At 45.9% G+C, this 24,747-nt stretch overlaps 1 protein-coding gene across 1 annotated transcript in view; it reads left to right on the forward strand.

The window, feature by feature from the left end:
- Positions 1-612: 612 nt before the first annotated feature.
- The window catches only part of MYO10 (myosin X), a 260,360-nt gene continuing 236,225 nt past the window's right edge, over positions 613-24,747 (forward strand). Inside the window, exon 1 of the mRNA XM_070357696.1 lies at positions 613-1,156. Coding sequence (XP_070213797.1) covers positions 1,136-1,156 — 21 coding nt within the window. The 5' untranslated portion in view covers positions 613-1,135. The remainder of the gene's footprint in view (positions 1,157-24,747) is intronic.

Consider the following 24,747-nt stretch of genomic DNA (forward strand, 5'->3'; position numbering starts at 1 on the left):
GCGACGAAAACTTGTAACCTGAGTGCAGGAGAGAAACTCCACACGGGTAGGCGGCTTCCAGAAATTCTGATCAGCCTCCGTTCTCTGCTTTGATCTGGCCCAACAGCCGGGGCAGCTCCTCGGATCGTGCTTCCGTCCCCGGGGTCGCTCATCTGCCGAGCTGCATTAATGAGATCCACGTTGAGCCGGTTCCAGGGTCTGCTGAAGATCAAAGGCACACACACACACACAAATCCCCCAACCCCTCCTCCTCCTCGGTGACTATTAGGTCTCTATCACCAGAGGGGAGTCAACTTCTCCTACCTTCCCCATGGTCGGGAGGGGAGGAGGCGGGGAGGTAGTCCGCGAGCCGCTCGGGCCCCGCCCGCCTCCGAGCCTCCAAGCCCGCGGCGGCCCGAGGCGCGGAGTGGGCGGGGCCTGGGCGAAGTTGGGGGCGGCTGGCCGGGCTAGGCCTAACCTGGCGGAAGCGCGGGGAGGAGCGGGCTGAGGGCGGGGCTCCTGGAGGAGTAGGGCGTGGCCAACGAGCTTCTGATGGGCCGGCTGAGTGGGCGGGGCTCAGATGTGGGCGGGGCGAGACGAACGAGTGGGCGGGCCCGGACGAGAGGGCGGGGCGGGCCGTGCGCCCCTGTCCGCGAGTCTCGGTGTGACCGTGAGCCGGTGAGACCCGGGCGCCCGAATCCTCACCGCCGCGGCGCTCGAGCCGGGAGAGCCACCTCCGGGGCTCGCTCTGTGGCCGCTGTTCCCCTGCCCGCCCCAAGCGCCTCGGGCAGGAGCGCAGAGGGAGTGGGGCGCGCTCCACAATCGCCCCCCGCCGCCCTCCCCCAGCCCGGGGGAAGAATGTGCCACCAGCTGTTCTTCTCCGCTCGCGAGCGCTGCGCCCAGGAGTGAGGAACTTGGAGCCCGAGGAGACAAAGGCTGCAGTTGGGACGGATGCGTTAAGAGACTGGGGTTTGGGCAAACAAAAGGTGCGAAAGCCGAGAAGGGGGAGACGGAGATGGCAGCGGGGGAACCCCGCGGGCTCGAGTTTCTGGGAGTCGCGCCGTGACACGCATGGTTCCCCCGGACCTTGGGCTGCATTGACTTCCGCGAGAGCTGGGAGCCGGACTCGGGCAAGTTGGGGAGCGCACGGGGAACAATGGACAACTTCTTCCCCGAGGTGAGTGAGCTCGCGGCCGGGAGGGCGGGCGCGGGCTCCCTTCCTGCCGGGGACCTGGCCTCCGGGGAGGGAAGAGATGCGCCCCCCACGCCGCTCGCACACCCGCTACCGCGCGCGCTAAGCCCGAGAGGGCGAAACTTTCGGGGAGTCGCCAGAAATCGAGCCCCGGGGTGGGAAGTCTCACGGCTGAGTAAGCCGGGGAGGGATTTTATTTTGTCCCGCGCTCTCATTTGGCTCCGGGATGCCGCCAAGGTGAGCGTCCTGGCGCAGGGGCGGCTGGCTTACCGGCTGTCCCGCGGCGCCCCGGGCGAGGTGAGCCGGCGGACGAGGGGCCCCGACAGGAGGGCTACCCACCCCGCTGCCGGGGTCCGGGAAACCCCATGAAAAGGCTCATCGGGGACGTGCCTTTTCTCCAAGAAAGGTCTGGTCTGGTATTTCCTTTGCAAAACGTGCCGGCTTCCTGTGAGAGGGGCGCAAACACTTCCAGAGGGGACGCTTAATGAAGTGTGAGAAGGGGGCGGCGAGCGTTCAGTCGTTGACTTGAGTTCTTTGCCCGTCGGACCTTTGGAGTGTAGGTTGTAGTGCTCCCCAAGAAGTGCTCCTTCAGGCTTTGAGATCATTCCAGAGCGTGAGATCAAAAGATCACATGTTTGTGCTGACTGTCCTTGGAAGATTTTGAATTCGAATGTAAAGAAAATCGTTTAGGGCGCACTTTGGTTATTTTGAGAGATGGAACTGATGTTCCTTTTAGGGTCATTGAGGGTGGGACACCACGGTTACTTGAAACCCTTGACTTGAGAACCTTTTTTTTTTTTTTTCCCTGGGATCGAGCGTTACTGTGGTTTCTTGGCTCCCTTTCCTTTCTTGGTTGTGTTTATTTAACAAATTCTATTTAAGTTTGAGGTTTGAAGTGGCTCAAAGTAAACTTAGTTAGCTTAAGGAGTCTGATGTGACTTTCATTGAAAGCCAGGGGATGTTTTGTAAACCCAGGACAGTTTTGGAACCTTCCAGCAATTTAGATCGGTGAGGGTTTGCCTCTGTGTTGGCTATCTGGCTTTATCAGAGTTAATTGGATTTATTATTTCAAGTCATTGTACTTTCCAGGTGCCCACTTACTGTAATATAAATAGTCTATAATGGCCAAAGTGGTATATTCTTGTGTAATAGTAATATCCATTTTTTTTCCCCAAAAAGTGGCTTCTCACGTGTGATGCCTACATTCATTATGAAATGTGAATTGGAAAGTAGTTAATCATTCATTAATGCATATTTCTACTTTTTTTTTTTAATGAACACTATAACTGTAAGACTAGCGTTTTCTAATCCATAGACCTTTGTTTTCATGCCTGTAAGAAGGCACCAGAACGTTCTGCAGGAGTTGCAGGTTAACCAGTGATGATAGACCAGCGGGCTATGTTTAATTGCTTTCATCTGTAAGAAAACCTGAGGCTCTGCCTGCGGGACACTAATTCTTAACTTTTTTTTGGTGGCAGGAAGGAGGTCCTTATTTTGCTTTTGTGTTGTGAGTCTCTTAGGAAATTTGATGAGACATAGAATTTGTGTTCGATTTGTTGGGGTCTGGGTCCCCACGAAACCTGTCTGTGGACCGCGGGAGGCTAATGACCTCCCCTTTGGAAGAACTCTGCCCCCTAGTGCACGTGTGGAGAACTGCAGGATAACGTGGAACAGCTGCAGCCTCCTGCCCTGGTATTCTACCCTTGGACTTGGAAATAACTCTCTCCTTACACTATACTTTTGTTTAGTGTAAGACCTGGTTGTTGGATTTTATATCCATGCTGCTGCTGCTGCTAAGTCGCTTCAGTCGTGTCCGACTCTGTGCGACCCCATAGACGGCAGCCCACCAGGCTCCCCTTGTCCCTGGGATTCTCCAGGCAAGAACACTGGAGTGGGTTGCCATTTCCTTCTCCAATGCATGAAAGTGAAAAGTGAAAGTGAAGTCGCTCAGTCGTGTCCGACCCTCAGCAACCCCATGGACTGCAGCCTACCAGGCTTCTCTGTCCATGGGATTTTCCAGGCAAGAGTACTGAAGTGGGGTGCCATTATATCCATGAGTAACATAATATTGAAGTTGGCGTTCAGTGATCAACTTCTCCATTCCCTGCCTGTCCTAGATGAAAAATCTTAACCCAAAGGTTGACCCTTGCCCAAAGTTGAAGAGGTTACAGAACCCACAGCCTTTATCGTCTGTTGCTGGTGACTTTAGTACTGGGGGAAATTTTTATGGGCTTAAAGTTATACTTTTACTCTTGTGATGTTTTTGTATTGCAATGTTAATTTCTAATCAGAAATTTCTGATTAATTGATTTCTAGTCAATATTCATTTCTAATCAGAGTTCCTCCCCTAACCATAGTTACTTTGGATGGGAAGTCAGCAGGGCCAGATCGGCTATGCAGTGTTGTGTTCTCTGGAGACTTACTCCTCTACTGTAGATCCTGTCTCTCTTAAGTATCTTATAACAGAGCACCCTTTTGTTAAATTGTCCAGCAAAGAACATCTTGTAATGTCCTGTTACAGCAGGAACAGTAAGTGTGGAAGTGATATATTTCCAAGGACAGCAGATTTGTAGGGCCTCTTGTATTGCCAAGTGATGTCCTGTTCTTTGGTACCTTTTCCCTTTGTGATTTAGGCATAATGACTTGTTGCTTGTCAGACAGCAGTTTGAAGCTAATGTTAACAATTGGAAAAAAAAAAATTGTTGCATGTATTAGCTTTCTCTGTGAAGGGCCAAATAGCAAGGAAAGAGCTCCTTGTGACTAGCAGCTGCCACTTAGAGCAAGAGTTTCTCAAGCTGGGTACCAAGGACATTCTGGGTCCGTCAGTTCTTTGATGGGGGGACTGTCCTGTGTATCATGTGGTGTTGAGCCGCCTCCCTGGTCTCGACTCACTAGGTGTCAGTAGCATCCTCAAGTCATGACAACCGAAGTGTCTTCAGATGATGCCAGATGAGCCATGGGGGGCGAAAATCACTCCCAGTTGAGAACCACTGAGCTAGACCCGTGGAGCAGTTCCATGTGGAATTAATTCCTTTTGTGTTGCAGACACAGCCTTCTTGTCTGCTCTAAGTAGCACTGGGCTGCCGCTCAGCTGGAAGCGCATGAGGTTTGTGCCTAGCAGCTGATGGCTCCTGACTTCACAATGTACCCGGGAGTTGGAGAAACTGAGGGCCCCAGGCTCCCCAACTGCGTTTCCGTTTCTTCATGCCCTGTCTTAGATCTTTATGACTTCTCTCGAGTGAACTGTGTGCACACTTCTGGGAAATTTGCCTTTTCAACGTTTAGAGGTAAGCTGTTCAAAAGTTGACTTTAGGAAGAACCTAAGGTTATGTGTGTCTGAAACCAGATGCACTTTTAAAAGTGAAAAGGCTCAGCTAGGAAAAGTGGCAAGACTACCACGCAGATGTGTTGATGTTTTGAAGTGGCTGCTGTTTTCCTCCAGGGCTGGGTAGAGTGCTTACAATACTGGAAGGGCCAGTCAGTGCTGGCTGGACCTCAAACAGCTGGACTTCTCTGTCTTCTGTTGTAGGAACAGGTGTGGCGTAATGGCTGATCAAACGAAAGATCTTCTGAGGGCTGTTAATGGGACACATGTGAACACTTTGATTTTCAGAATATGTAAGACATACACAAGTAAGATGCTCATAAACGCATAAAGCAGGTATTAATGTTTTAAGGACTACATTGTCAGTGGAAAACATTCCAGCTGTACCTGTTTCTCACAGCCTGGTTCAGCCTGGGTGGGAATAAACCCACCGCTCAAGGTGTTACGTGGAAGCATCTTCCTTATTTCCACTTAATTTGGAAGGGTGTCTTAGTTTTGGTTGTTACCTGGAAGCTCAAATAGTTATTTTAAGCTGGAACGAGTTCTTAAGCCTATTTTTCTCCCCCTTTTCCACCGCATCTTATTGGTACTTTTTTGTCTTGGTAAAAAAGCAAAACAAAACTGAAGACTCTTGTTTTGGGCAGCTACCCCCCGCCCTCCACCCGCCTCCCCATCATCCCTCAAGGGCAAAGGCAAACATTCAGGACTTCTTTGTCCCACTGCATCCTGCAGGTGACCCCTTTGACGACTGTAAAATGAAATCAGAGCGTTCCCTGGTGTCTTCTTGTCCCGCAGTGAAGTCACAGTGCCTTGCCCTTTTAATTTTTAAAAAATAAAAAAATAATTCTTTGGCTGCACCGGATCTCAGTTGGGGCATGCAGAATCTTTAGTTGCAGCATTCGGGATCTAGTTCCCTGATCAGGGATTGAACCCAGGTCCCTTGCATTGGGAGTGTGGAGTCTTAACCACTGGACCACCAGGGAAGTCACAGTGCCTTGCCCTTTCTGCACACCTGCAGGGATTTCTCTTGCACTTTTTGGCCTTGCCATGTTGAGTACAGCAAAGCCGCAGGAGCAGCGGCAAGCAGGGAGCCGTGGTCCCCTGGGTGCTCACCTCTCACCAGATCAGGCCCAGAGCAGTGTGGGCGGGTCAAGCACTGTTTAACCAGAGCCAGGCAGAGAGAGGGCGGTGTGTTTGCTTTTCCAGCAGCCTTTTAAGTGGGGTCACTTTTTAAGACAGGCACCTTGAATGTGCTCTTCTGTGGAGATTGGGCAGGGGGACGTAGGATACCTTCTTATAAATGGGTTTCAAAATTTTGCCTTCAGGATAACTGTTGGGTAATGCTCTCAGGTCATTGATTTGCAGGGAGCACTCCAGCTTCCCTGGTGGCTCAGATGGTAAAGAATCTGCCTGCAGTGCAGGACACCCAGGTTCTATCTCTGGGTCGAGAAGATCCCCTGGAGAAGGAAACCCACTCCAGTATTCTTGCCTGAAGAATCCCATGGACAGAGGAGCCTGGTGGGCTACAGTCCCTGGGGTCGCAGAGAGTTGGAGACGACTGAGAGACTAACATACACATGCACTCACGCAGGAGCTGTCCGGGCAGTTTGCAGGAAGCTGGACCTCACTCCTGGGGCTTTCATGCCCCCAGATTGGATGAAAGCACCTCATCACTAAGAGTAGAAAAGATGTGGGCTTTGGGAGCTTGGCTGCACACCCGCTCCGCACTTACAGGCTCTCAGGTTATCTGACCTTCCAGGGCTTCAGTTCTCTGTCTATGTTGTTCAGTCGCTAAATTGTGTCCCGACTTTTTGTGACTCCATGGACTGCAACATGCCAGACCTCCCTGTCCCTCACTGTCTCCCAGAGTGTGCCCAAGTTCTGTTGTCTGTAAGTGAGCATAGTAGTGTTGACCTTGCATGGTTGTTAAGAGAATTCAAGATAAGATTTACAAAGCACTTGGTAGGTGAGGAATAATACAAGGTTAGAGTAACTTGGAAATTAAGAGCAAGTGGCCTCTGATAGTGACTGAAACTCCATTCCTCAATGGAGCAGGGAAATCTTGGCCTCGGGGCTGTCTCCAGTATCATTTCTGGTGTTGGACTGCATTTATTTTCTCCCTTTTGACCAATACACATCTGGCTGATGTTCCAGAATTCTGTAAGAAGCATATGTACATTGCTTATAAAGTCAAGTTCACATTCTTAGTCTAGTTTCCAAGGCTTGCTGATTTGGCAACTCTTTATTCGTTTCCCCTCTGTGAATTGGATTCCACAGGATCTATTACCCGGCCTACACCATACCTTTGTCTGTCCTGTCCTCTCTGTCGATCTGATATCCTGCCTGTCTAGCTCCTTTTTGAAACCAGCTCCACAGATCTAGTTCATGGTCACTCCTCTCTTTCCTGTGGACTTGGCTCTATTTCTTTCTGTCCTGGTTGTGTTAGGACCTGGGTATTCATTGAAAGGACTGATGTTGAAGCTGAAACTCCAATCCTTTGGCCACCTGATGTGAAGAACTGACTCATTGGAAAAGACCCTGATGCTGGGAAAGATTGAGGGCAGGGGCAGAACGGGACAACAGAGGATGAGATGGTTGGATGGCATCACCGACTCAATGGACATGATATTGGGTAAATTCCAGGAGTTGGTGATGGACAGGGAGGCCAGGCATGCTGTGATTCAAGGGGTTGCAAAGAGTCGGACACGACTGAGCGACTGAACTGAACTGTGTTAGGAATTTACCCCCTTTTAGCTGCTGCTAAGTCCCTTCAGTCGTGTCCAACTCTGTGCGACCCCATAGATGGCAGCCCACCAGGCTCCCCTGTCCCTGGGATTCTCCAGGCAAGAACACTGGAGTGGGTTGCCATTTCCTTCTCCAATGCATGAAAGTGAAAAGTGAAAGTGAAATCGCTCAGTCATGTCCGGCTCTTCACAACCCCATGGACTGCAGTCCACCAGGCTCCTCCCTCCATGGAATTTTCCAGGCAAAAGTACTGGAGTGGGCTTCCATTGCCTTCTCCCCCTTTTAGCTAGAGGCGTTGATATTTTCCTTCTCAAATGTGTAGTCTTGAGAAGGTAAATATTTGATTTATAAGTTTTATCACCTTGTTTGCACTCAAAGGTCCTCTACCATGGGATGCTATCCTATGTAGCTGTTGTTGTCCTCTTAAGTACAGGTTCTTTTTCTATTTTTCAATGTCAGGAGGGGAGATGGTTCTGACTTTTCCTTTTGGTTATGAAGCATTTTATAATTCTTTGAAGACAGTGAAGAGTACTTCTGCAGTTTATTGAGTGCTATGTGCCAGGCATGTTTCTGAGCACTTTACATTCAGTAATTCGTTCAGTAAGTAATTGACAGCCTTATGAGTAGGGCTCCATTGATGAGGAAAGTGAGGCCCAGAGAGGTTAAGTGATTGGCCCAAGGTCACACAGTGATGGCCAGGCTTTGACCCCAGACAGGCTGTCTCCAGGGCCTCTGGGCTCTTCACTGCCATGCTTCCTTTTCCGTTGGTGTCATTTGTCTTATGCTCGCATCACTGTTTCTTTGTTGAAGTACCTTCAACCTTAGGCAGTTAGTAAATAGGTTTTGAGTTGAAAACTGCTTGGAGGCTTGGGAAAACCTGGCCCACACCCCCCAGAAACTCTGCAAACCCAGCAGGAAAATGTTCATCAGCTTTTGAGCATGCCTCTAATTTTTATTTGGTGTGCTTTTTTACTCAGGAAGGACATGTATCCTCATAAAATGTAGCTTCTAAAGCTGCAGGCCCCAAGCTCATGAGGATGGTAGGGAGATTTAGATAGTAAGGCATTTGGAAAACTAGAGTTTTGAGAAGTTTCTTTTTTTTAATTGAAAGAAAGGTAGAACTCATTTATCTCCCCAGTTCTAACTCTCAAGTTATCAGAGAATTCCTCTTGGAGGTTTTTTTGATGGAATCTTCTTTAAGTTATCTGGCTACCTTCCAGACTGCCTCTGTGTCTGTTGTTTTACTTGTTAGCTTATGAATGTTTGTGAGGGGACTGATCATTGACAGCGGAGTGGAACGTTTTCCAAAGAGCATCCTTGAATAAAACATTTTTCTGCTTTGCTAAGAGCCGTTCGGAAAATGTGTCCGCCAGGCTTAATGTACAAAACTCCCAATTTAAACCTACCCTCTCATGTTGCATGACATCACATCATCTGACTTTGCCAGTTATAGGAAAAAGTGTTAGAGTTCTTGTGGCAAAGCCATGACGCATCTGTTGAAACGTGGCCAGAGCAGGGGACGACCAGATGGCAGTTAGGCATTTCATAGTTTTACCTTCCCCCCAGCTTCAGGATCCATTCTTCCAGGATGAAAATTGCCTCTGTATACAGGCATTTAACATTCTGATAATTATTTTTTTTTAAAAAAAGAGATTTACATTAGAAAATGTAGGTAAAGTTGAATTTTTGTACTTTGCGGATGGAATGTTTATCTTGACTACCTGTCAGTGATTCAAGGGCAAGGTAAGATGAGGTTTGTATGGTGGCATGGACAGTAGCTTTTTCACTTGGCCTCTTAACTAATTCAGTTCAGTTCAGTCGCTCAGTCGTGTCTGATTCTTTGCGACCCCATGAATGGCAGCACACCAGGCCTCCCTGTCCATCACCAACTCCCGGAGTTCAGTCAAACTCACGTCCATCGGCTCAGTGATGCCATCCAGCCATCTCATCCTCTGTCGTTCCCTTCTCCTCCTGCCCCCAATCCCTCCCAGCATCAGAGTCTTTTCCAATGAGTCAACTCTTCGCATGAGGTGGCCAAAGTATTGGAGTTTCAGCTTTAGCGTTAGTACTTCCAATGAACTCCCAGGACTGATCTCCTTTAGAATGGACTGGTTGGATCTACTGGGTTCCAAAAAAATCCCATAGTTCTTTTGTGTCATTTTGGGGGGTCAGTTAATAACATGTAAGCAGTATCCATTATTGGAGAAGGAAATGGCAACCCACTCCAGTGTTCTTGCCTGGAGAATCCCAGGGACGGGGGAGCCTGGTGGGCTTCCGTCTATGGGGTCGCACAGAGTCGGACACGACTGGAGCGACTTAGCAGCAAGCAGTATCCATTGACAGTGATGTGCATTGTGGAGAGAGAGAGAAGTACCTCTTTGTAGAGTCTGTGCTCATGATGTCTGCTTTGTTAAAACCAGCCAGTGTGATAAGGCAAAGAAAAGAAATTAAAAGCTTTATACTCTTATATATAGATAATCCTAGGGGGCTTCCCCAGTGGCTCAGTTGGTAAAGAATCTGCCTGCAGTGTAGGAGACCTGGGTTCAGTCCCTGGGTTGGGAAGATCCCCTGGAGAAGGGAATGGCTACCCCAGTATTCTGGCCTGGAGAATTCCATGGACAGAGGAACCTGACAGGCTACAGTCCAAGGGGTTGCAAAGAGTCAGACACAACTGAGCGACTTTCACTTTCTTTTCATATAGATAATCCTAAGATTGTATATATGTATGTATGTATTCATATATGTTAGAACTAATAAGTGAGTTTTGCAAGGTTGCAAGATACAGGATCAATATACAAAAAATAACTATTTCTTTATGCTAGCATTGAACTGTCTGAAAATATATAAGAAAGGAATTCCATTCACAAAAGTATTAAAAAAGAAAATTTCAAGAATAAAAAAGGTCTATTTTAAAAGAAGCTTTTCTAGTAGCTGGCATACTTATGTGTGTGGCTACTGTTGATTTTTGGGTTTATCAGCTTCATTTACTTAAATTGGGTTACTAGAAATATATCAGTATTAGGAGTATTCTTAAGAAAAAAAAAGCCTTGATAAACATAGATACTGTATATTACTTTTCCGTGTCATTCTTAGATTTATTTTTTTCCCCTTTATCCTGCATAGAGTATGTACTGTGTTTAGAAAATTTAGAAAATGCCGTGAACAAAGGACAAAAACTTCCTCGGTCTTACTGTTAGTGTTCTGTTTGCCTCTGTATCTGGTTCTGTGAGAGCACATATGCAGTGTTTCTCACTTAAGAGTTACTTGAGAAAAGCATTAGACCTTAAGAATCTTGCGTCTATACAGGCAGCCCCCATTGTTTTCAGGGCCAGGGACAAGAATACGAATGCACACCCTGAATCACATCTCTAAATATGTGTTGTAAATCAAGCTTCCAAATTGGTAAATAAGTGTCTTCTAATCTCCTACTTTGACAGATATACATTCATTGGGATGTAATAAAAAAATGTCTAAAGCTATGGGTTTTCTTGCCGAAAGTCAGATCATCAAAGATGAACAAAGATAATTATAGTTGCACATACGTGGGTGTTCTGTTGATGGACAAGTGATGTTTGCATGAATAATAGACATATGCTCCATAGTAAATTTTCCACAGACCTGCTTTTCTTGCCCATATTTCAGTAGAATCATTAATTATATGGTTGCAGTCAAGATTTTCGCAATAACTTTGTTTTACTGACAGCAACACTAAAGTAGAAGACCTTTCTTGAGTCATTGTGGTTCTTTAGTTCATTTCAGTTTGGGGAAGGCTGGCTTTGCTAAGGCAGATGTTAGTTGTTAGCACTGTCAACAAAATTCCTACATCAATATTTAGGTTAAAAAAGGAATGAGATTACCTGTTACAGGTTATTGATAGTGCAAGAAGTACACAATATTCTGGTTTTATTGTATGAGTCATGTAAATAATATTGTGAATTTCCACTATTTCTGAAAATACTCCTCAAACTTTTCAATCTTGTGTATATTATAAAGGAAACTGAAAGCAGAAGTAATTCATTAAAAATCTGTTTTTAGATGAGACTAAATTTTAAGATATCTTGGCCAGAAAATAGTTTACATATAAAGATGTATTAAGGGATTATGCATGTGTTAATCTTTCTTCCTAGTCATGTAAATGTTTTTATTTCCTTACATTTCCTGAAAATACCAATTTTGTTGCATGTTTCACATGTATTGATAGTTTCTATTTGAAGAAATTTTTCTCTAAAATTAAAAAAAAACCCACAGTTTTTAAAAAGTGAAGTGGCCAAATGAGGGGTTTGGGGTTTTGGAAGCTTTTGCTATTATTTATAGTAAGCAAGAATTTATATCAAATAATTGCTGCTACTGCAAGTTCAGAATTAATAATTTTCTGCCAAAGATTGGATTCACTCTTGAGTTTCTGTGTGTTAACTTTTTTTTTTTCTTTCTTTCTTTGTGATGTACAGGCTCTACTCTAAAGCCTACAGGCCAAGACAGGTGTCCTGGGGGTCTGGTCTCAGTGGTCCTGCTCATCTTCCTGGGCATGTGTTCCTATGTACATGTCCATTTTAGGTGTTTATCGGTGCTTGCTCTTACAGAAAACAGCACACATACGTTCTTATTCCCAGGTCATTGCACTCTTGCCTGATTATTTCTTGAGGTTAGATTTTCCGGGAGTGGAGATGCTGGCTCATAGGCTTTGCACATGTTTGCTTAGACTGTTTGGCAGAAAAGCTTTCTGAGAGGTGTCTGTGCAGCTCGGAGCAGGCACAGCTGAGACAGCCTGTCATGATGTACCTGTGATAACAGGGTCTTAGAGTCTTGATGACATGCCTTGTTTCACAGGGGAAACGCATGATACTTGGTTTCTGTGTCCACTGGTGGGTTGGGTTCTTCTCTGAAGCAAAGTGGAGGAGGGAGGCATTCCCTCAGTTAATTACTAGTGGGATGTCTATCCACATCCAACCCCAGAAAATCCCACTGTGGTTCCTGATGTTCATTTAAGACCAAAGTACGCACAGGGTCCTGGCTTCATGCTGCCTGGGGAGCCATTGGCCATTTGTTTGGGGAATTTTTGTATGAATTTTTCTTTTAAATTCTCATTCCTTTGAATTGTAAGTATCCTTGTGAGTTAACCCTGGGCTGTAACAGTTATGTAGGGGTGGTTCCAACTGTAGGGATTTAGGTAACATGCAACACTGTTGAGGGAGGTGTGTGTGTGTGACTTTAAGGCTTATTATTATTATTTCTTAAACTTATTTATCTTAGCTGCGCTGGGCCTTCATTTCTGTGCATGGGCTTTCTCTAGTTGCGGGCTCTAGAGCTTGCGGGATTCAGGAGTTGTGGCTCACAGTCTAAGCTGCCCTGAGGCATGTGGAAATCTTCCGGAGCAGGGACCGAACCCAGGTCCCCTGCCTTGGCAGGCAGATTCCTAATCACTGGACCACCACGGAGGTCCTAAGGCTTATTATTTTTATTAATTACCCTCAGGAAATCTTTCCATGGATTTGGAAATAGAAGTGTTGAGTGCTTTGTGAAAAGGACACTCCACCTTTTACAATGTATACCATTGTCATTTAGTGCAGATCTGCTTCTGTCTGTCTCCGCCAGCAGTTTGTTCTTTTAGGCTTTGTACAACCCTCCTGTAGTTTTCAGCCTCAGATTTTCAGAGGTGGGCAAGCACACCCTCTTTGTAGGCCTTCTCAACCTCAGCACCCTTGACATTCCAGCTGGGCTAGTCATAGAAGCTCTGGGCTGTCCTGTGCTTTGGAGGCTGTTGAGCTGCATCCCTGGCCTCTGATCCTTTCCTGGTGGCTCAGCTGTTAAAGAATCTGCCTGCAATGCAGGAGACTCAGGTTCGATCCCTGAGTCTGGAAAATTCCCTGGAGAAAGGGAATGGCTCCTGACTCTGGTATTCTTGCCTGGAGAATTCCATGGACAGAGGAGCCTGGCGGACTACAGTCCATGGGGTTGCAAAGAGTAGAACTTGTCTGAGTGACTTCACACTTTCTTTCCTGGTCAGGAAGGGGATGCAGAATCGCTGTAGTGGAGAACCCTTGTACCATGGCCATGCTCTTATGGCCACAGCTTAAATTTGGATTTTGCCAGAATTTTTTTTCACCCTTCCTTGTTTATATCCACTCCTGATTGCTTTTTTTTTTGTCTGTTTGAGTGATGGGGAAGCACACGTTTATCAGTGTTGAAATTTTATTCTATTTAGGATCCAAACTCTCGCCGTGAGACGTGGACACTTAGAAGTGGTTTATCATCTAAATTTGGAGTAGGAAATGGCAACTCAGTCCAGTTTTCTTGCCTGGAAAAGTGCACGGATAGAGGAGCCTCTGGTGGGCTCACAGTCCGTGGGTCACAAAGAGTCGGACACACCTCAGCATGCATGCACGTTATCTAAGTTGTGTTGTTCCATCTGGTGGGAATATTCACTTCCAGCTGTGCTCTCTGCCCTAAGGCTTTTGTCGGTCTCCCTCCTAGCATTTTACCTGGTATTTCCAAAGTCCTCTGCTTAGATCACTAGAGAAATGTTTATTATACTGTGTTATCAGACTAACTGTTGTTCTCCACTAGGATAAAAGGAGGCCATATTTTTTCAAAGTTTTGAGAACATGTTGAGGTAAATTGTATCTATTGCTTTTTCACTATTTCATATCATCTTACTCTGGCATGCTTTGTTTTGTTTTTTTGCAATATAGACTCAGGTGTTGCCAGAATAGCCCAGAGAGGCCCTGGGTACCTGTCACCCGGCTTCCCTGGGAGTGATGTCTTACATAACAATAGATAACAGTAGTGCAGAATCAAAAGCAGGAAATTGTCATTGGTGCAGTTTGTTGCTGTTTGCTCACTCAGTTGTGTCTGACTCTTTGCAGCCTCATGGACTGCAGCACGCCAGTCTTCCCTGTCCTTCACCATCTTCCAGAGTTTGCTCAAACTCATGTCCATTGAGTCGGTGATGCCATCCAGCCATCTCATCCTCTGTTATCCCCTTCTTCTCCTGCCCTCAGTCTTTCCCAGCATCAGGGTACAGTTTGCAGATCTCATTCAGATGTTTTACATCCATTCATCTGTTTGTGCACATATGTTCAGTTCAGTTCAGTCGCTCAGTCGTGTCCGACTCTTTGCGACCCCATGAATTGCAGCATGCCAGACCTCCCTGTCCATCACCAACTCCCGGAGTTCACTGAGACTTACGTCTATCGAGTCGGTGATGCCATCCAGCCATCTCATCCTCTGTTATCCCCTTCTTCTCCTGCCCTCAGTCTTTCCCAGCATCAGGGTACAGTTTGAAGATCTCATTCAGATGTTTTACATCCATTCATCTGTTTGTGCGCGTGTGTAGTTCTAGGCTATGTTACTGTATCTATAGATTTGCAAAACCACCAGCACAACCATAATACAGAACTTTGCCTTGCTCCATGCTACCCCTGGTTAGTCCCTCGTAACCAGTAATCTGTTCTTCTCTATAACTTTCTCATTGGAGACTGTTACATAAATGGAATCAGTGTGTAAATTCTCTGAGATTGGCATTTTTCACTCGTTTCTCTTGAGACCATCCATGTGGTGTGCATCACCAGTTCCCTTTTATTTCTGAGCAATACTCCAGTGGACTGTTACCCTTTTAATACCTGTGCTAGCATCCCTTGTCATTCTGAGGCCAGCAGTTGTTTGCGTAGGAAGTTACTCTGTTCCCTGGCTGCTGGGAGCTCAGGTTCTCATGGCCCTCCTAGTTTACTCCTTGCAGTCTATTTCACTGCTGCTGTCAAAAAATGTTTTGATTGGTGACTCTGTCTCAAGCACTTTGAGGTAGATTCACTCAGACCTAGTGCGTTTGAACCCTTGCTCACCAAGCAGCAGATTCCTGCTCGTTGTCTCTTTCCCTGAGACAGAAGCTTTGTGAAATCAGTGACTTGATAGCTAAACTTTCAAGGTCACACGTGACAGCCCCCACATGGAACAGCCAGGTGAGCAGTGTTGGAGTTCTCTAGAACCTAGACTTCTTGGGATGCTGAACGAGAGTGTGACAAGATATTCTGGCCATCCATAAGTATCTCGACAGGACGGGATGGAAGGGTGGGTATTTTTGATGTGAGCCAGGTAGCGCTAGTGGTAAAGTACCCATCTGCCAGTGCAGGAGATGTAAGAGGCACAAGTTCGATCCTTGCGTCAGGAAGATTCTTTGGAGGAGGGCATGGCACCCACTCCCGTATTCTTGCCTCGAGAATCCCTTGGACAGAGGAGCCTGGCGGGCTAGAGTCCATGGGGTCACAAAGAGTTGGACACAACTGAAGTGACTTAGCACGCAACAAACAGCACACAAGACATCCAAGGGCAGGGAAAGTGCCCTGACTTGTTGGGTAGGTGGTGTTGGCAGCAGGGAGGACTCATCCGGCTGGGAGGTGTGACCAGAGGAATGGAATGGACGAGATCCAGCCTCCACCTAAAGGCTGGTCGCCCTGCAGGCTGGGAGGCTCGGAGCACAGAGCAGGAAAGCACCCTCACTCTGGTCTCAGGTCTGGCCAGTTTGGGAGGAATCCCAAGTGAGGATGACCCAGCAGAGAAGAGGGTATTACCCAGTTATTTCTTACTGGTCACCGGCTTCTCCTTACTGCCGCCTTCTTGCTTCTCTTTATCCCATGCTTTGAAAAAAGTTTATTGGGCACAAGGGGGAAAAAGTCTTGAGAGAGGTGAAGAAGTGAAGTGAAGTCACTCAGTTGTGTCTGATTCTTCGTGACCCCATGGACTGTACAGTCCATGGAATTCTCCAGGCCAGAATATTGGAGTGGGTAACCTTTCCCTCCTCCAGGGTATCTTCCCAACAAAGGGATTAAACCCAGGTCGGCCGCTCTGCAGGCAGATTCTTTATCAACTGAGCCACCAGGGAAGCCCAAAAATACCAGAGTAGGTAGCCTATCCCTTCTCCAGCGGATCTTCCCGACCCAGGAATTGAACCAGGTCTCCTGCATTGCAGGCAGATTCTTTCCCAATTGAGCTTAGATAAATCTGTTGAAAAGGAACTCTCAATACCTTTTAAAATCCCCTAGGTGAGGGGCCATGTGACAGTCCCCCCAGTCTGGGGGCACACAGTCTGAACTCCGTTGATACCTCCTGCTGGCTTCTGAGCCAGCCCTCCGCCCAGGTCTGCAGTCTCCGCCTGGGATCCCTGCCCTTGCTACCTGCTTCCTTTGTGACAAAATCTGAGTCCGGAGTGAGCCCCCCATCCTAGCATACGCTCTGCTTCTCGCCTCCCGGGTTGTCTATCAAAGGGTTTCTCCGCATATGAATTTTCTCTTTGTAACTCTTGTTTTATATGAATAATGTCCACCTGCTCTTGTTTTTCGGCAAGGATGTGTATAGAGTGTGACCAGTGTTTCAACAGCAAGAAGGTAAGCTGTTACTTCTCAAGTGTAAAAGAGATTTTTTTGGTTTAAACTGGATTAGCGTGCATGCTTCATTGCCCAGTGTCCTTTTTGCGACCCCATGTACCGTAGCCCGCCGGGCTCCTCTGTTTATAGGATCCTCCAGGCAAGAATATTAGAGTGGGTAGACATTCCCTTCTCCAGGGGATCTTCCTGACCCAGGCATTGAACCCAAGTCTCCTGCATTCTAGGCACGGATTCTTTACCGTCTGAGCTACCAGGAAAGCCCCAAACTGGTTTATATATATGGAATTAACATGTCATAGATGTGCATGTGTACATATGTATGCATATGTACCAATATATGTAATTTATACATACATATAAAAACATGTGCATGGATGCTCAGACGCTTCAGTTGTGCCCAACTCTGAGACCCCAGGGACTGTAGCCTCCCAGGCTCCTCTGTCCATGGGATTCTCTAGGCAAGAATACTGGAGTGGGTTGCCATTTCCTTCTCAGTAATTGGGTGGCTTGTGGGATCTTGATTCCCCTGCAGCTACTATTGCTGCTAAGTCACTTCAGTCGTGTGCGACCCCATAGACAGCAGCCCACCAGGCTCCGCCGTCCCTGGGATTCCCCAGGCAAGAACACTGTCAATGCATGGAAGTGAAAAGTGAAAGTGAACTCGCTCAGTCTTGTCTGACTCTTCGAGACCCCATGGACTTCAGCCCACCAGGCTCCTCCGTCCATGGGATTCTCCAGGCAAGAATACTGGAGTGGGTTGCCATTGCCTTCTCCGCTTGCTTCCCCTACCAGGGATCACACCTTTGTCCCCTGTGGTGAAGCACAGAGCTTTAACCATTGGACCACTAGGGAAATCCCTTATGAAAACATATATACACATATATGCTCAGTGGTGGTTCAGGCGGTAATCTGCCTGCAATTCGGGAGACCTGGGTTCGATCCCTGGGTTGGGAAGATCTCCTGGAGGGAAGATCTCCTGCCTGGAGAATCCCCATGGACAAAGGAGTCTGGTGGGCTACAGTCCATGGGATCACAAGGAGTCAGACACGACTGAGTGACTAAGCACAGCACAATGTCATGGTTTCTGACTGAGGCAGGCAGAGCTGTTGGGGATTGAAGTATCTTGACCAAGGCCACGTTGCCTAGGGTTTTTGTCACATCTAGTAGACGTTTGGTGTCCAGAAGCAGACTTTGTATTGGCAGTGAATACTGAACTTACAGTTTTCTAAGAAGAGGAGAATCAGAAGCAGCCTTCCCACTGTTTTGCGTACGACTTGCCTTGTTAGGATGGGGTCATCGGAATACTGCCCTGTTAATCCTGGGTATTCTGTGTTTCCATAAGATTTTCACTCCTTTGGGAATTCTCGCAAAAGAAGATGCCAAGTTCAACTTCAAGGATATGAAGTCAGGTGCAGACGGCAAATTCTGGCATTAATTTTCAGACCTTGAGAACCACTGAGATTCTTGGATGTGTCTCTTGGTAATGTAGCTTTTCAGCTGTAACAAATTCTTTCTTGCCTTTGAGTAGATCTGGTGGGCTAGCCCATTGTATTTTAGGTTCTAAGACCATGTTCACTTAAGGTTCTCTTTGAAAAGGCCAGTGTACCTTTTCTGTAAATATTTTAAAGATGGAACCTCTTGTTGTTTTTCCAAGTACTTATAAGAAGAAAAGACATCTGATAAAATGAGCTCCAGACTGTAATGTTAGCAGGACTGGTGTCTGCCAGACAGTATTCTGGAAAATGAGCAAGTCAGGGACTCTCCGCATGTGTTGTGAAGGCTGAGTCGGTCATCTATTTTCACCATAGTTCTTTTCCAGTATTTTACTACAAAAAATTAAAACACGAGTCATCAGCTCTAAGAATAAAAACGGGGGGCAAAATCGTTTAGTTTGGCTGCCTTGGGCTGTGGTCTTCTGTGGCTTGCAGGCAGTGTTGAGAAAATGTACCTCTGAAATGAATAGGTAAAATCTTTTAGGCAACTTGGTTGGCTCTTCAGTGGGAGTGTAACTTTATCTTTATTTATGTATTATTTTATGAGATGTCAGGTGGATTCCTTTAACCTCAGGCACAGAGGACAAGGTTACTTGACCCAAGGTTTATCACCAGATGATGGGATCAGAAATATAACTTAGATTGTGTCCTTTGAATCTCTTAAAATCTCTGAGGGCTTTTAAACCTCCACCGGATCCCTAAATGGAGATCTTTAGAGTTGGCTTGTGCATGTGAGACAAGGAAACAGGATATGTCAGAAGAATAAAAGGTCCCTTGAGGGTGTCCTTTTGCATTATTGTAAAATGTTTGATGAAGTTGAATAGCTGTTCCCTCAAGGAAAGTGGAATTTTGGAAGCTAATTTTAATGCTGCAGGGTGCGTCCCCCCAAATGAATAGCATAAAGAAAATTAAAAATCTGTCTTTAAAATCACATGAAAATATGCCTTAAAAAATGGCATATCCTGTCTTTTTGTCCCAGCTTAGGAAAAAATTACCTTTTAAAGAAAAAAGTACATTCCACCAGTGTCATCTACTCAAGTCAGTGGTTTATCTGTCCAAGGAGGAAATATGATGTAGACTTAGATTGAATATAGTGTGGGATGTTGATAGTGATTTGAAGACATGGAATCTGCCTTATGTCTTAGCCATCGTGCTCTTTCCAGCTTCCACACCATCTGCATTTTCTTTTATCCAGTTTTTTAACTTGTTAAAGTGTATTGATCACTCGCTCAGCATGGGCTATGGTTCTGCTAAATTCTTGACATGGATGAATTCACTTAATGTGCCCTGTAGTTTTATATGGTTGGTGCCATTCTGATGTCCATTTCACATATGAAAATAGAGTCCTAGAGAAGTGAAGTCATTTGTCTTAAGTTCACACAGCTGGGCAGTGGTGGAACCAGGGTTTGGACCCAAAGATACTCAGCTGTATGAAGCTAGAATCCATTTGGAGGTGATGACAGTAGTTTGTGTTACAGGAGGTGAAGGTAGAATCTGTGTGGAGAGCTTTGGGAATGTGTATTTGCCTTTGCCCAGAGGGCAGGCCAGAGTCATGTGATATAAGCCCCAGGAGAATGACCTAATTTGTCAGCAACTGCAACAGGAGATAAAAAATTTTCCTGTAATCAAACAAACCAAAGAGACAGTCCTTCTGATGCTTCTGACAGTCCTTCTGACAGTCCTGTGATGGCAGCAGCTGAACATCCGTCCTGAGTGACAGGCGCAGTAGGAGTTGAGTTTGGAGAGAAGATTCAAAGAATAGTTTCAGTGAAATATTTGTAGGTTTCTGGGGAGCATCTCACCGGAGGTGGAGGTCACACAATTTCTGGAGTCATTTTTCTTGGCTTTTGTCTGTTTCTGATAAACTCCAGATTCCCATGGAGCGATGTTGGGAGAAGGCGTATTTGCTTTGGGGTCTGTGGGCAGTTTGTGAATCTTGCTGGTCGTCTGCGGTGCTGATTGCTCTGTCTGCCCTGCAGATGTAAATGAAAGGCAGGAGGAGAAGGGGACGGCAGAGGGTGAGATGGTTGGATGGCATTATCGATTCAATGGACATGAGTTTGAGCAAGTTCTGGGACATAGTGAAGGACAGGAAAGTCTGGCATGCTGCAGTCCATGGGGTCGCAAAGAGTCGGACACGACTGAGCGACTGAACAACAACAACGCTGAGATGTTGGTGACCCTCAGCTGACTGGTCAAGGTTTAGGGCATTTGGACTGTTCACATCTTTCCTAGCAGAAATTGATTAAACTGCTATGTCATTCAAGTTTAAGGATACATTGTGTGTGTGTGTGTGGTAAAAACCTTATTCTAGAGCAGCTTTAGGTTAACAGCAAGTGATAAAACTGTTAAGAAACCATTTTGGGCTTTGATCTTTTTTCAACACGTGAGATTTTTAAAAGATAATGGTTTATGTTGCAACCAGCTTTTCAAAGCAGTAATTCAATTAAGGTGGCAATATGATAGCTGCTAATGTTTTTCATTCCTAAGAAGTCACAGATTTTGAAAAGGAAAATACTAGCCTGGTTGAATCAGCAGATGTGTTCTTTGTCATCACATGTACACTTTGGTTGTTGCCAAGGGCTTGGTATCATTAGGGATGGACTTAAAAGTCTGTTTCATACAGACTAGTGGTTCTCAACAGGGGGCAATTTTGCCTTCCCAGGGACGTCTTGTAGTGTCTGGAGACATTTTTGGCTGTTACCACTGATGTGGGGAGGGTACTACTGGCCTCTAGTTGGGTAGAAACCAGGACTGCTGCTCAACATCCTAGAAACCACAGAACAGCCTCACACGATCCAAGTTGATTCAACCCAAACCTCAGCAGTGCCAAGATTGGGAAATCCTGGGGTGAAAGTTTGGCTTGATTCTATAACCCTGTTGTATTTTAATTTTCTATGCTTTTTAAGTAAAAAAAAATTTTTTTGGCCAAAATAGCTTCTGTAGTGGCATACAATGTATCTAGATCGATAGTTATATCTTAGTTATATTTATTCCAAAATTTTCTGTGGCGTTAGTGAAAAATAAAACATATATATATATATGTGTGTGTGTATATATATATACATATATGTTTGTGTGTGTGTGTATACGCTCATTCAGTGGCTCAGATGGTAAAGAATCTGCCTGCAGTGCAGGATACCTGGGTTCAATCCATGGGTCGGGAAGATATCCTGGAGAAAGACATGGCAACCCACTCTTGTATTGCCTGGAGAATCCCACAGACAGAGAAACTTGGCAGGCTATAGTCCATGGAATTGCAAAGAGTTGGATTGGACTGAGCGACTAACCCTTTGACTTTCATATATTTATATATATATATACACACACACATAAATCTTTCTATTTATGTAGTAGGGTATAAAGTAATTTTCCTTGGCTTTCTTAACTATGAGCTTTCACTTGTCCGAAAAAGCAGAGGAACAGGCAGCAGGACACATTTGGTCACAGAACAGAGAAAACGGATGTCTGTTTCTGAGATGGGAGAGAGCTAGCAGGGGCCAGCATGTGAGGTCTGCCCTCTCTCTCTGGGCCTCTTGTCATTTAATGATATTACTTACCAAGCACAGAGGGTAGCGACCTTGATCATGCAAGAGGCAGCCTCTTGGAACAGGATAAGTGAACCTTTATCAACAAATTCCACACCTTCTCGTTCTTTTCCCCGTCTCCCAGTTTTGATGAGTAAGGGTGACTTTTTTTTTTTTTTTTTCTTTCTGCTTAATTTTCACCTGTTGTGTCTTTATTGAAAGCCACAGTAATAAATCATTGAAAAAGTTGGTAAGGGTGGTTGAATCAGCAGGCAGCTTTCATTTGCTGAAAATCAATGGAAAAATACTTAGAAATTCACACTGTTTCTGCTGTTGTTGCCAGACCTTCAGGTAGGAGGGAAATGAGGTTGGGTTCATCTTTAAATTCTTGGATTTAATTTGAGGTTGAGGAGTGAGTTTTTTAAAATTTTGGCTCAGTGAGATGTAACTGACATATAAAATTGTAAGATTAAGTGTGCTTTGTAGTAGGAGTGAATTCTTTCCATGATTCTTCTCACCTTTCCCCCTCGTCTAGCAGGTAGACCAAAAAAAGGAAATAATCTTATTTTCTGTTGGCTTTGTTGCTTTTTAACCTAATGAGTGAGACATCTTTCTAGGTGAACTTTACTGTCACCCATGCTTTGCTTGTTGTTTGGAAACCATTTAAATAAAAGGACTCCTTGGGGCTCTGATTGGGATGTTTAATTTGTTAGAACAAGAGTCAACACCGCTATCTGCTAACATAAGATTAATTTACTAAGTGGATAATTTGTTGGGCACTAACTGACGCTGATGTGGAATTAAGGACTCTAGATTTTATGATGGAAATTTGGGCTTGATGTTGGTAATGAGACCTCGGCGATGACGTCATCACCAAGGCTTGGACTCAGCACTCCGGACCAAGCCATGCGTGGTAAGGGACATGCACCAAGGACTTATTCACCAGCTTGGTTAGTTCAGATTAATGATAAGAAACTCGAGGATGGTGAGTGATTTCTTTGCTTCAGAGAACACTGCTTATTCAGGAGCAGTGCTGATGGAATTCAGCGTGATCCAGCTGTGCGGACTTGTGAGTAACCTGGAATGCTTGTCAGAGACCAAGTGAGAGTGTTAGGCTCCCAGTCGTCCCCAAGTCTTTGCAACCCCATGAACTGTAGTCCGCCAGGCTCCTCTGTCCATGGGATTCTCCAGGCAAGAATACTGGATTGGGTTGCCATTCTTTTCTCCAAAGGATCTTCCCGACCTAGGGATCGAACCCAGTTCTCCTGTATTGCTGGCAGATTCTCTACTATCTGAGCCACCAGGGAAGTCTAAGGCTGTGCTAAAGCTGGCCTCTGGCTGTGGGTGGGATTCCCACCTGCCCTTACTGAGTCCATGACTCGATGGAGGGGTCTCCATAGGACACCAGGGAAGTATAGCTGACCAACTATGCATCTTGAAAGGTCCCTCAGATTTATCTAGAAGCTATAAACCTCTAAAACTGATATCAAGAATAGAGGACACTTATGGAGAAGGAAATGGCAACCCACTCCAGTGTTCTTGCCTGGAGAATCCCAGGGACGGGGGAGCCTGGTGGGCTGCCGTCTATGGGGTCGCACAGAGTCGGACACGACTGAAGCGACTTAGCAGCAGCAGCAGCAGCATGAGATACTTATTTAAAGCCATGTGCTGTACTGAGCCTTTTATATACATCACCTCATTGAATATTCTGCATGTTAGGAACTATTGTTAATCCCATAGAGAGTTGAACACCCTGTGACTTAGGGAGGTTCAGTAACCAGTCAAGTCACACAGCTGGTAGATGGGATTCCAGGTCTCTTGTCTGACTCTGGGGCTTGTGTGTTCATTTCTCTTCTTCCAGGTTGATATCTTTCAAGCTTATCACAGCTCTCCAGCCAGGTGGATTGTCAGTCTGGAAGACTGAGTCTTATCAAGTGTTTGGACTTTTCCCAGGGCGGTAGGATCTCACACTTGGCAGCAACTTTATTTTAAGGTTACTGTTGTGGCTTGTGTACCTAGTGGAGGGTGTGTTTTGTCTAGGGCTCCCTCAAATATAGGACATTAGCTGAGGCTCAGAACTCAATATTTGCGAATTGGAAAAATGAAAATAGTGGATTCGGCAGAATTAACCGTGACATAGCCATCTTGTTGGGCCATCTCTGGTCCCAACGAGGAGATGGTCACGGACACTTTGATTTGCCCTTTTTGCTGGCCACTCTCTGAGAGCATAGCTTTACTGACGATGGGTATCAGTTGGTGCTGGAAAAGAGTCTTGAGAGTCCTTTGGACTGCAAGGAGATGAAACCAGTCAATCCTAAAGGAAATCAACCCTGAATATTCATTGGAAGGACTGTTGCTGAAGCTCCAATATTTTGGCCACCCAATGCGAAGCTGACTCGTTGGAAAAGACCCTGAGGCTGGGAAAGATTGAGGGCAGGAGGGGAAGAGGGCGACAGAGGATGAGATGGTTGGATGGCATCACTGACTCAATGGACATGAGTTTGAGCAGACTCTGGGAGACAGTGAAGGACAGGGGAGCCTGGCGTGCTGCAGTCCATGGGGTTGCAAAGAGTTGGGCACGACTTAGTGACTGAAAAACAGCAACATTAAAGTGCTCTCAAAATGGGCCATGCAGGCTTCATAGAGGATTCCAGCAGAAGCTTATGATGGTCCTTGGAAAGCTTGTCATGGGTGAGGGTTACTTGGAGTAGTCGTGTGGCCAGTAGGTGGGATCAGCCGGGATCCTTCTTGGCGCAGCTGCTCTCACGTTGGAATGTTAAGGTCTTTATCGTTTTGTTGAGATCAGATTCAGCAGTTGCTAGCATGCGTTTGCCTTTCCTGACCTAGCTTACTCCCCATAAGGAGCTCAGGCTAGATGAGTATGGTGTATTGTTTCTCTCACCTTGACTGAGTTGATAAAAAACTTTGGAGCATGGAGGTGCACAAAGTAACCCACGTGATGGACGTTCCTCCTTCTCCTGGTGTCTCTTCAGCAGCTGTGTCCCAGGTACTCCCCCACCCCACTGCATATCTGAACTTGGCTTTGCCTGTCGTATTTAAAGCTCTGGTTTTTCTGTCCTCATTCTGAACCATCATGCATACATATTAA

The sequence above is a fragment of the Bos mutus genome, chromosome 20 (genome assembly GCF_027580195.1).
Source record: "Bos mutus isolate GX-2022 chromosome 20, NWIPB_WYAK_1.1, whole genome shotgun sequence".
Classification (NCBI taxonomy): domain Eukaryota; kingdom Metazoa; phylum Chordata; class Mammalia; order Artiodactyla; family Bovidae; genus Bos; species Bos mutus.